At 48.6% G+C, this 12944-nt stretch overlaps 1 protein-coding gene across 1 annotated transcript; it reads right to left on the bottom strand.

The window, feature by feature from the left end:
• Positions 1-831: 831 nt before the first annotated feature.
• NPBWR2 (neuropeptides B/W receptor 2) lies at positions 832-1830 on the bottom strand. Its single transcript, XM_010157083.1, has one exon. It carries the CDS (start codon positions 1828-1830, stop codon positions 832-834), a length of 999 nt encoding a protein of 332 aa, XP_010155385.1.
• Positions 1831-12944: the final 11114 nt, after the last annotated feature.

Here is a 12944-nt window from a genome sequence, read left to right as displayed (position 1 = left end):
GCAATGTGTGTATGTATATACCAAAGACATGGGAAAAGTAGCTAAGCTCTCTCTGGTGAAAGAAGGACCAGTCCTTTTTTTTTTTTTCCCTGTGAGGTTTATTTCATTAGTTACTCTTAAATAAAAATGTATTTGACACTTAACAGGAACAATTAGTTAAAAGTAACTTCTAACGTAATTTCCCACAGTTGCCATAGTAGTGGAATGGTGCACTGTTTAACAGTATTTTTGAGACCCCAATCTTGCTTTTGGTTTAAATTTAACTTGTGTTAAGAGTTTGGGAAAGTAGGAAACTGGGGTGGGGGTGGAAAATAGATATCTCAAAATCAAAAACAGAGCCATAACACACATGCACATACATGGACAGGAAAATGGTTTTTCATTTCCAAATACTCATCTTGCATGCTCTGCCAACTTTATTGATATTTCCTTGAAAGTGCCTTGCTCTGTGAGACAATTCTCCAAACAACATAGCTATTAAAAACTGAGCATTAAACTAATCTGAATCTCTAGCTTGTCTGTGCTGTACAGCAGATGGCAATAAAGGACCACTATGTAGAAGTAAACCTCTAAAAAGGAAGTTTCCTGTCCTTAATACTTCGGAGTGTGTAATTTAAAAATATAGAAATGCAACTTTGAGAAGCTGGGAGGTGCAGAGAGGGAAAATGCAAGAGTTGGAAGTCAGCAGGACAGGCTGTGTGAACGATGATCAGACACAAACATTACATGTAGATGAAAGAAAAAATATTGTGCATTCATGATCCAACCCTCCAGTCTGCCAAGTTGCCCCTGCAAAGCCACGGGAAGAATCTGCAGGCCCCAACCCACTGTTCAAGACGTTCTGCATTCCAGCATCTTCCGGAAACTTTTCCGAAAACTGTCATCCAGGAAAGCATAGAGGAAAGGATTCAAGCATGAGTTGGCATAGCTTAGGCTGGTGATGAAGTAAGATATACCAATGACCATGGAGGTCTGGGGCAAGTCAGTGGTCAAAGCCACGATGGTGGCCAAGTGGAAGGGGGTCCAGCAGAAGAGACACACAGCCAGGACTATGAAGACCATAATAGTGACTTTCTTCTTGGCTTTGTCCAGCGCTTTAGCATTCGAGTTCAAGTGCATGTTCCTTAGCTTGTAGAGCATCATGGTATAGAGGATACAAATGGTGGATACTGGAATAGCAAAGCCAAGGATGAGGGTATAGATCCTGCTGGCTTTGAACCAAAACCTCTCAGGCTTGGGGAAATTGAGACCGCAACTCTTGATCTCCAGGTCATCTATGTAGACATTGGCAAAGATGATGAAAGGGAGAACTATGATGGTGACAAGGATCCAGATGCACAAGCTGACAATCCTGGCGGCTCGGTACGTACGATGTGGCATCCTCTTGGACCTGACTGTAGCCAGTACTACCAGATACCTGTCTATGCTCATCACTGTCAGGAAATAAATGCTGGAGAAGATGTTGTAGTGGTCTATGGACAAGATGATCTTGCAGAGGACTTCTCCAAAGGGCCAGTAGTGGAGGAGGTGTTCAGCAATATTAATGGGCAAGACAAGTGTGAACAAGTCATCAGCTATAGCAAGGTTCAGGATGAACATGTTTGTCACAGTCTTCATCTTGGGGGCCTTGAGGATCACGTAGATAACAGCAGTGTTGCCTGTGAGCCCAACAGCACAGATGACAGAGTAAATCACGGGCAGGACAACGTAGAAATCGGCTGCCTGCTCTTGGAAGGTGAAGTTGAACCTCACGCTGTTGCCCAGGTAGCAGCTGTTGCCTGCATTGCTGCAGGTGCTGTTCAGATCATCCCAAAGAGAGCTGTTTCCCATGTCTGCTGGTCACAGGCTAGCCTCGGGCGTCACTGAAAGCCTTGCTAGCCCCAAGGGAGAGCCTCTTTTCCTGTGAGAGGCATTAGAAGCAGGTTATTTCCAAAGAATGGATTGTGGGGCAGCATGGACCATTTAACTTACCTCTCCTGTCCCCCAGTGTTGGAGAAGTTAGATTTTGAAGTGATCAGGGGACATAAAAATGATCGAAACACTCATAGGGCTCCATGAACAAAGCAAACTAGGGAATTAAAACTCCCTATGTAAGCCAAGGACCTCTCTGAGAACATCCCAGTGAGCTTTGGCTTTTCTCTGCTGGGGAAGTCAAGGGGTTCCAGTTCAGCTGTCTGCAGCGAGAGTCCGTCTCGGGGCTGGCAGGAACAGGGTGGCAGAGAGGAGGCTTTGTGCCTGGTCTGCTATTCACAGTCCTCAGAGGACTTGAGGGACGGCTGCTGTTTCACTTGCACAGCGCTTGCTTTTTCCATGCCGGAGCAGAAGCATTGCAGTGTTTAATTAGTGCCTTTGTGCTGGAGTTCAGACTCTTTTCATTGACTGAGATTTCACAAACGATGAAGAAGTTTCAGACACTGCTGCTCCCCGCTCTCCAAGTCCCCTAGCAAAAGAAGGAGGAGGGGGGAAATAGTTCAAGGAGTATTTACAAAACTAAGAGTTAAAGGAGCTTAACCCACAATTACAGTAGTTCTTTAAGCAAGGGTAGGTTGTGACCTTATTCAGTATGAAGACCAACCCCACTGAAAACTGGCAGCGTGCAAAATTTGGCACAGAGGGACAGACAAACCTGTAAATCTCAAAAGTTCAGGGTTATTCAGGGATGCCGGGGGAGAAGTACCCTGAAGCAAAGCCACTTTAGAGTCAAAGAGCCTGTCTGTTTACATCTGTAGCAGCTGCCTCATCCGTTGCTATCGCCTGACCCATACTTCCAAGAATTCCTCTGCAGGGAAGTGAACAAACAACCGACCCCCCTGTGAAGATCAAAGATTCAGCAACTGGTCCCCAGGCTCTGCTTCGCTTGCGTTTTGTCATCGCGTGGCAATAAGGTGAGCGGGACCGCCAGGAAAGGAGGATTGAAGAGCCCCTTACCTGGTGAGTGGCTCCGGCTGCCTCCTCCGGCACCTGCTGCTCGGCACTGGTGAGCCTCTTCTCTCTCCTCCGTGTTGGAGGAGGGTCTCTGGGATGCTGACGTTACCCAGCTCTGCAATCATATCAACATGGCTCTGCGTGTGCGTTGCACGTCTGAGCAATTAGTGCTTGTTCACACCAGGGGAGGGGAATAAAAGTTTTCTCTCTGCAGGGCTGTTTAAATAGTAAATAAGGTAGGTGCTGGCGAGCAGCTGATGCTCCAGGGCTGCTGTCTTCAGGAATGAGGGAGATGTGGAGTGGCACAGGCAGCACCCAGGGCTGGCAAGCTGAGGCTGAATGAGGGATGTGTGAAACGGTGGGAAGGGGTGGGTTACACTGCTTTGATAGGGAACGCTGGCTGGGTTTAACAAAGGGAGATGCACAAATATGTGTGTGGGGGGGAGTGGGAGGAGGGTACACAACATCACAGCGCTCAAAACGAACAAATAAACTGACGTACCTTGCCAGGTCTGTGCTGGTTTCAGCTGCTCTGGGGGAGCTCAGCTGGTTTTCCCCTGCTGGGTCTCTGGTCCAGCGTTGGAAAAGCAGCTGAATCGTTCAGATGTGCATCACAAGATGCAGGAGTCCTGTGAAGCTCGACACAAATGCACCCTGGGTTATATAGCCAAACCAGCCACAGTGTAAGATCCCTTTACCTTTGTCACCCTATAAAAAGAGGAAAAAGAAGATCAAGGGTCTGGGGATTCTCCTTTAGGCTTTTAAATGTCTCACCCACCTGCAGCTTGCCTGACCTTTGAGAAAATGCAGGCATCTACCAGTGCTGTGCCGGGTGGTGTCCTTTAACCAAGCGGGTCTCGGCTGTGTGAGCTGTGTAGCCAAGAGCTGTGTTTGACCTTGCTCCTCTTCTGTAGCTGTTTACCCTTTTCTGACAAGATTACTGTGCACCAGTAACTGGGTGGGAGCAAAACACTCCATTGCACTCGGGGAGGTAACTCCTTAAGGCCATGGGTGTAACTGACTTTGCAGCAGATGGCAAATGTTTTATGCCCCGTGTACAGCTCTTAGAGATATTTTCTGTATCTCAGCCCAAATCTAGCCAGCCATTAGGCCTATACAAAATGAAACAGAAATTACAGATTGCGCAAGAAGATCCACAGGAATGATGGGAATGATCTTTCTGCAGATGAAAGACCCCCAGAGCCCCTCCTCTTGCCTGTTTTGGGAAGGCTGGCACAGTTTGTAAGTAGTCCTAGGGGAAGGGAGGTTTTCATAGGTCTGCAGGGGGAAGGCAGTTTTCCAGGAACTGCTGTTTTCTTTGTCAAAGAGAAGAAAACGCTGGAGGATAGAGAATTTCAGGAGAAGTGATGTTAAATTTACTGACCAGTAACTTCCTCAGGGCGAAAGGGTGTAAAAGTACTTTGCATTGAAAACGTTTCCATTGTGGCTTTCTGGTTTTCAGCACACAGCACACCTCGGGGAGAGTTTAAAAGCTGTCCTTTCACTCTCCAAACTCTGTCATCTTGGAATTGGCTGTCACACTGCTTTGGCCAGTGGTTGTGTGCCCAGGTGCTGTGTGTTTTGGGATGTACTGCCAAGGGGATGGGAGTTTAGGGGCTGAGGAGGGCTGCAGGGGTGGCTGTGCCAGGGCCGCATTCCTCCCTGGCTGCTTGTGCCACCTTACTTCTCGTTATCCATAGTGAGCAGTAGAAGCCTTGCTAGCTGAGAAGGGAGAGCCTTTTTTTCCGTGAGAAACAGCTGCTATCTCCTTTAGAAGTGGGTTATTTCCACAGAGTGGGTTGGGCAGCATGGCCCATCTAACTTATCTCTCCTGTCCTCTGTGTGATTTGTTTAGGATGTGTTTGGTTAAAACAACATTGTTGGAGATGAGATGAAGGCTAAGAATTTAATTTTTGTCTGGTGTGAGTAGAGGGACTTTCGTTTCTTTTATATCCCCAAGCCAAATGCACAGCACCTGCTTTCTGAGCAGCGCTCTTTGCCTAGTTCCTCTAACAGATCCACAGTAAAACTCACCTGCTTTGGGGAGAACGACTGCAAACAGATCCAAATTCACACCTCAAATTGCAGTGCAGCAGGAGCACCTTCATCAACACAGTGAAAATCTTTCCCCTGTGCCAGCTCTGGTCGGACCAGAGCTGGTGGCTGAGCACGGGGGAGGCACATGGTGTGTATTGGCGTGATGTGGAAGGAGGGATGCCTGGGGGAAGGCTGAGAGGTTTTATTCCTCTTGTTTCCTCTGTCTGCGTGTCCCTTCCACTTGATCATAAATGTTACAGTGGTGTCAAGCCCTGAAAATCAAGCACCAGTTTGAAGTTGCTGTTGTGAAGGCCACGAGCTGAGTTTTCCCTCTGAGCCGCTTGCGCCTGTTCTTGTGCGAGCAGCTCCATCGCTAGCACAGTGCAAGAGGGACAAAGCTGCTGTTCCTGGCAAATCCATGCCATGGAGATGGACTTTGCCTCTGGAAACCCACATTCCCTCTGTGCAGCTCGAGTCAGCTGTGCAAACAGGAAGGGAAGGCAGTGTATTAGGGAGGGGGAATTCCTTGTGGTGCTGGATCAGTGGCGTTTTATTGCCTTCATAAATTTGATGTGCTGCCTACTCCAGACGAAGGCCATCCATCATTTTGGAGTTACGGAGAAGAGCTGGGGGGAATCAGGAGTGCCCAGCACTGGCAGGGGACAGGCAGAGCAGCACCTTTCTTTGCCTGGGTGGCTTTTGGAGAGCACTGCAAAGTATCTGCCCAAGTGACGGGGTTATTTCCCCACCAACCATGTGAGTGACGCAGTCGGAGAGCCCTGTGATGCTTCAGCCCTCCAGCAAGGGCATGTTGGCTAAAGGGCTGTTGTCTGAGGCAGAAAGCTGGCTTCTCTGACCAGGTTTCAGTCCTTTTGATGAGGATGTCTCCAGGTCAGTAGGCATGAAGCCTACCTCACCTCCCTAGTTAACCCACAGGGGCAATTAAAGAGGATGAGTTACTCTGGATCAGCTCCTGAGATGGACACCCTTTTCCTTCTCCTTTTTCAAAGTCCCAGTAATCTCAGCTGGATTTAATTGTGAAACTTTGCTGAATTGAGGCTGCTGTTTATTCCATGCCAGAGCAGGAGGGGAGATGAAGCCAGGCTTGCTGGAGGGTGACTTCACTGAGGAAGGGAATCAGTGTGTCCCTCCTGCAAGGGTTCAGCAATTTAAAATGAAATTAAAGAAAGAAAAGCAAGAATTGATTATGCTCTGGTCTATCAGGGGTTGGTATGGTGGAAATTTTTAATTCACCTGTGTGACTGCTGCCTGAAGTCTCAGATGACCTGCTGACCAGGGAGTGCCTTTGAGCCTCACCTCCATGTCTGTGACTGTCATCCTGAGAAGATCCATAGAAAATCTGCAGGGACAGAGTGGAGGTGTGAAAACCTGGGGCTCGGAGGAGGGTGTAATCACACAAACAGGTCAGATCATAGAATCATGAAGTGGTTTGGGTTGGAAGAGACCTCAAAGCCCACCCAGTCCCACTCCCTGCTGTGGGCAGGGACACCTTCCACTAGACCAGGTTGCTCCAAGCCTCATCCAGCCTGGCCTTGGACACTCACAGGGATTGGGCATCCACAGCTTCTCTGGAAATCTGTCCCAGTGCCTCCCCACCCACTCTGGGAAGACAATCTGGATAGTTCTAAGACTCCAGCTTTCCCAGACATCTAAAGGGATTGTTTCCCACTTCACTTCCCAGCTTTGGAGGGAGGAGTTGTGCAGTGCTGGGCTCAGCATCCCTCCCAGCAGCTAAGCCAGGGAGCACCAGCCCTTTCCTTCACAGGCCTTGGGCATGACAGTGGAGCTCCTGAAGCCACCAGAGAAGTCCTGTTTGGTAAGACTTCTTTGCTTCACACCCCCACCCTGCCTGAGGGATTAGCAGGGGAGATAATTCTGTCCTGTTGGGCTCCTGCTGCTGCCAAAGAGTCAAGTTCATCTCAAGGACACAGATACACAATCAATACTCTTTGCTCACCAAAACAAAATGTTCTTGGCTGACTATCTTGCAGCCGCTGTTTATTAGGGTGATTTATATATATGAGGTGTTCAGGCTTTTCAAGTGTTGGTACAGCACAGCGGGTTAATGTCCACAACAGGTTATGTCGAATGGTCTGTAAGTGGTGGCTTTTGGCGAGTAAAGCCAGTGTGCCTGGTCAGGTTGGTTATTGTAGGATGACATTCTCTACGCTGTGACCTCTGCCTTGGGGCTGAGTCTGCCCTGAGCTACTCTGCTCCCAGACAGGGGGTGCATAGGTGTTGGCCACCTCACCCCCCAGAACCTCCTGCTGCTCCTCGGTGTGATGCTCGTTCAGCAAAGAGCAGGTGGTGGGTGTTGGGGTGAGCTGAAAAGGAGAAACCTGAGCTTATTCATCACCCTTATGCTGAGTGCTTCCTCCTTTGCCACTGGCTGGGACATCTCCTCCTGCTTCCTAACCCTTCCCAGCCAAAGCCAGCCATGGGCTTAGGGTGATGATGGTGCTCACCTTGTGGGGCATCCCTGGGGACCAGGGTAGGGGTGTAGGTGTGGTTTTTCTGGGAGATGAGAAAAGAGCAGATTTCTCCATCTGCGAAGTGGTGCATTGTGGGCGAAGAAAACGCATTTGACTGGTTATAACAACTGCAATCGATCCTGCAGCGAGTGACACATCCAACCTGCCACAAGCTGGAGCGAAGACAAAGAGGTACGGGAGGTGCTTTAAAGAAAATCAGAGTAATGAGTCTTATAAACAACCTGTTTTTGTCAGGCAGGGGATGTATAAAAACTACTCCATGGCCACCTCTGCAGGGGAGCCATCAAGACCAATGCCCTGTGAGTAATTTCCTCAGACCAGAGGTGATGGGATAAAAGCTGTAGCACTGGGAGGTGGTGAGTGGGTGGCTGGAGCTGTTTGCTCCTGCCCTGCAAGCCAAAAAGGAGGCTGTGAAGCTCCTGCAATGGGTCAGCACTCCTCCCCAGCAGCTTTTGGAGACCCTGACTCTTCTGCAGGACATCTCCAGCCCTGTGATGCTGGCACAGCTCATGTTCCCAGAGGTGCGATCCAGCCACAGAGGGTAAGTGGCATTGCAAAAGGCTGCCTGGCTCCCCGTGCTGTCGGAAGGCCTCTGCTCTGCTAGCAGCAGCGTGTTAATTAGTAGAGTGCTGGCAGCGTACCCGTGGCCTTACCATCAAGGACACAGTGCCAGTCTTGCTGTGAATTATATGTATCCTTTAGGATTTAAAGGGTGCAGGCAGAACGCTATATAGCTGCTCTAAACACCTTCATTCCGCCCCTGACTTTGGGGGTGGCTGGCTTCAAACAGTTCCAAGAGAGAAATTAAAATAGGTTTCCATTCCAGGGTGCTTTTATTCTCCAGTATGTCTTCCTGCTTTTCCCTAGGGCTGGAAGTAACTCTGTACTTTGGTTTATTTTCAGCTCTGAGCCAGTTGAGTCTTTGGGAGAAGAAGGTTTCTGGAAGGGGGCTGTCATCCTTTTCAGTGCTGCCCATCTCCTTTGTGGGGTGTGTGGGGCTCAGGGCAGCTGCTGGGGGTGCTGGGCAGCAGCCTGGGGCTCCCCTTGTGTTGGTGCTGTCATGAGTGGTGAGCAAAGTCTGTCATGCAGTGTGTCCTGCGATGGCTCTGACTGCTGCAGGGATGCTGCTGCCTTATCCTCCTTAACTGTGCCTGGAATCGGGGAAATCAATCTGCTGGATCAATCAGTGGAGCGATTTGTCTTCTAGGCTTTAAGATTTTGCTTCTCTGTCAGTCCATGTGAGTCACAGCTTTCCTGTAATCTGCCTAAGGGACCTGTGCTGGAGGAAAAAGCACGGTGTGTGACAGTACCTGATGCTGCAGTACTCTAGGGTTCAGTTAATTGCTCACTTTGGCAGCTGTCTTGGAATGCTGTTAATTCTTGAAACTATCAATGACCGTTGAAATGTTAACAGGCTTCTGCTGGCTGCCTTTAGCAGATGAGCATGGCATGTCTACAAGGGGGTTCTCCAGCACAGTTGTTAGCTTGCAGAGGTAACAAGCAACACGTAAGGAGGAATCCTGGTATAAATAAAAGGGTGTTAGTTGCCTTAATTGGATCAAAAAGAAACGTGTGTGAGTCAGCAGGTAGAGATCTGCTCTTCTGGGTCCCCATCCACACTCTGCTTTCTAGTGCCATGCTGCTGGCAGACGAGGATCGCGTAGGACACGTGCTGTCTGGTGTTGCAGCACGTTGGCATCCCATGCAGGAGCTATACATTATTTAGTTGTTATTAAGTTGGTTATTATAGGGCTGCTGAGAGCCCCTTGGTGTCTGTGCCACTTCCAGGTGATAGGAGTTGTCTTGAATTTATTTAATGACACCTGAAGTGTCGCTGCTGAAAAGGCATTGCTTGAGCTGCTTTGAAAGCTATGAGGCTTTGCCAACAATGGCGTTGCAATAAGGTTACACTGCATCCTTGGAAAACCAGTGCGGAGCCCGTCAGGGATGCTCGCTGGGGAGCAGGCTCTGTGCAATATATTCCAATATCTCTAAGCAACAGCCAAATGTGTCACCTTGTCTGCTTAAGTAGCAGAGCTCCTCTGGCCTAAAAGCCTAATCACCAGAGGGTTATGGAGTGCAAATTGCGGCTGAATGAATTTGCGGCTTTGTTCGCTCCAGTTTTCCCTCCTTCCCGTGTTATGACAGTGAAATGACTCATCTTCACCTTAATATCATGTTTCTGGAAAAATGTTTTAATATTTTGTACAATGTTCATTGTTTAATAAAAATACCCTCAACACATGAAATTTGTCTTTTGGCACAACAGATTCTGGTGCAATTATACAGAGCCGGCACCTGTCTCTCTACACTCTTCAGGCCAAAAACATAGTGAATTGCAAGGTTTACCATTATCCTAAGAAAAAAAGGGAAGAGCAGGAGGCCTGATTGGAGTTTAGCGAAACTTGACTCTGTGGCTTTGGAATACAGCCATTTATTACAGCTCATTTTTGCAATTAATGACGGCTTGACCTGCTTAAGTGGGTCATTGTAATTCATGTGGCCAAATATCTGCTAACAAAGAGTCGGTTTTAAGAGCATGGTCTCTGTTGGATGTGTCAGTGTGATGGAGCAAATGAAAGCTAAGCAACAGGGGTGGACTTCAGTAGGAGATGGTGTGCTGTGAAACACCAGGTAAAATAAAAGGGAAAGGAAGGTATTGCTCTGAAGTGCAGTTTCCAGCTGGTGCTGTCTGCTCCTCTGCATCCTGTGGTCATGGATACAGGTAGGACATTTGGCGCACAGTAAGTGAGGGTGGGAGTGGATTCAGTATGTGCATCAGAAGTAGAATCCCAGGATGGTTTGGGCTGGGAGGGAGCTTAAAGCCCACCCTGTCCCACCCCCTACCATGGCCTTGGACACTTCCAGGGATGGGACATCCACAGCTTCTCTGGGCAACCTGTCCCAGTGCTCCCCACCCTCTCCGGGAAGAATTCCTTCCTGATGTCCCATCTCCCTCTTTCCATTTAAACCCGTTACCCCTTGTCCTGTCACTCCCTGCCCTTGGAAAAGTCCCGCCCCAGCTTTCTTGTCCCCCCTCCAGGCACTGGAAGGGGCTCTAAGGTCTCCCCGGAGCTTCCCTTCTCCAGGCTGAACCCCCCAGCTCCCCCAGCCTGTCCCCTCGGCAGAGGAGCAGTGAACATCAGTAGGGCTTGATTCTTCTCTGTTCAAAAACTAATGATTTCTGTGTTCAAAAACTAATTTCAGCGTTCAAAACCCAATGTTCAAAAACTAAACAAATTCCAGGCAGCCCCCAAAAACGAATTCTCTGTGGAACTGAATCTGCCAGGTAACTTGCTGAGGTTTTCACAACATGCTGGGGAAAATGAGGTCCCCATCAGAAATCCTTTTGATAAAAATTTAATTATAGACAGCCACACCATAGAGAAGATGTTTCAGATGCTTTGGGGGAGAAGCAGAAAAAGAAAAGCAATAAGAAGCCCTCTATTTTCCACTGGGAATGATTTCTGAAGCACAGAACTCCCTGGGCCACGCAGGGCCTCCTGCCAGGTAATTTCAGACAAGAGCTGCCCGAGCAGGAGAAGGTGTTTTGTGTTGGAGGGGCTGAGTTATGAGCAAATAAATCTTTCCACTTCTAATACCAGTGATCCTCACTAATATCGGTGTCGTTCTATCAATAAGGATCACACTCAGGCTCTGTGAGATCTCTCCATCTCTACCTACTTCTCAATTCCACTTGAAGGCGGAGGAAATGATTTCATTCTAAATGGCCCGTTTCCACCGATTTCTGCAAACTGTCACCGAGGCTCCTTGCTGGGTATTTGATTTTTTTCTTTTTTTTTTTGTGTGTGTAATAAGAATTGCTTTCCTGTAAAAGCTAAGTGATGCGCTTCTCTGCCTTGGACGTCAGGAGGTACGGGAGCACATGCTGTACAGAAACGTTCCTCAACTGCATCAATAACCTCCTCGCGTGGCTTAGTGAGTCCCAGATAACTGTGGAGTAATTGTGGGACTCTGCAGGTTACTTGGCAATCAATTACCTGTCTGTCCTGCAGTACATCCTGACTTGCAGAGAGGATGTGATGAGCTCCTTACGCCGCAATCAGGTGCTGGCAGTGCCCGTCCTCGTGCGGGTCTACGAGCTCAGATGAATAACGCCACGCTAGCTGGGTAGTGCAGGAATAGAGGTTCTTTTTGGTTTTGACACCACAAATCTCCCTGTTATCTGGCCAGGATTTAGGATGAAAAGAGCTTTTGAGCTGTAGTAACGTCTCCCTCGTTTTCCCTCTGCTGCTCTGCAGCACTCCTGCTTGGCTTTCTCCCTACTTTGTGGAGCAGGCAGGCTCCTTCTATGGCCCTGCAAGGGGTGGGATTCGCTGGGTTGAAAAATAAAACATCCATGAGAGAGGCAGAACACGGTGCTGTTACCTGTGGCTGGCGTTCCCACCTCTGCTTGTAGTTTTTCCTATCCTTGCTAGCCTGGGACACCTAAATAATGGAGATTTTGTATTTTTGACTATTTAAATTGGTAGAAGAGTTTATGGTCTGCTTTCCAGTGTGAAAACAAGCTCAATTTTGCCCATTATATATGGGAAAATTGGTATCAGGCAGAAAGCAGTGAGAAAGATGGGCGATCAGTGGACATTTTTCCCGTGGCTGCAGGGAAAAACACAGCCGCGGTGTGCACGATGCATTGGTAACGTAAAAGCAACAGAAGTGACCCAAATAGTGAGCGAGCATCAGTTGAGCCGGCATCGTTGTCAGCAATGGAGCTGCGCAGCAAAGCAATCCCAGTCATGCTGCTTTTGTGGAAGGTGCAGAACGGTTAAAATCGGGCTGGAAATTGCCTGTTCTGGGGGAATGCAGTCACTGCGAATTTTCTTCTGGGATCTGCTTGTGGGCAAGGACGGAGCCTAAATAGGGATCTGCTCTCGGGAGTCACGCTCACACGATGCTCTCCCTGCATCTACGGTGGGTTGTCACCCCACGGAAACGTATTCCCGGGGAGCTTTGACATCACAGTTGTGCGGCTTGGAAAAAAAACCCATGGAGGCAAATTTTCCCTTTCATCTCCCTTTCTTGCCAGGAAAGCCAGGACGTCTGCCTGCTGTATTTCATGAGTAGGAAATCAATTGCTGAGGGATTCCCGCTGGGAGATTTGTGCCTTATGAAATTCATGCCAGGGGGCAGAGAGGCAGGCTGGGGAGCTGGAAACCATAGCTCCGTCTTCCTCCCCTCTGCTGCTTTAATTGTTTGTAATGACTTAATAAGCAGGACTAAACAGGGAAGCTGATCCTTCCCCACAGCAAATGTGGGCATGTGGCATTTAATTACCTTTTTAGGGCCTCTGTTTGGAATTGCTTTGGTGTATTTTCTTTTTCATGGGCTTGATCCAAAGCCTGAGGATGTCACTAGGAAAACGGTTGGCTTTGTGGTGTTGAGGCTCTTAGTTTTTAGCCAGCACCAAACCAACAATCCAGGCAGGAAATAATATGGAGAAATGGTGTG

Source organism: Eurypyga helias, unplaced genomic scaffold (genome assembly GCF_000690775.1).
Source record: "Eurypyga helias isolate BGI_N326 unplaced genomic scaffold, ASM69077v1 scaffold14018, whole genome shotgun sequence".
In the NCBI taxonomy this organism is placed as follows: domain Eukaryota; kingdom Metazoa; phylum Chordata; class Aves; order Eurypygiformes; family Eurypygidae; genus Eurypyga; species Eurypyga helias.
Note: the sequence above shows the minus strand (reverse complement) of the source record. Positions and strands in the feature narration are given on the sequence as shown.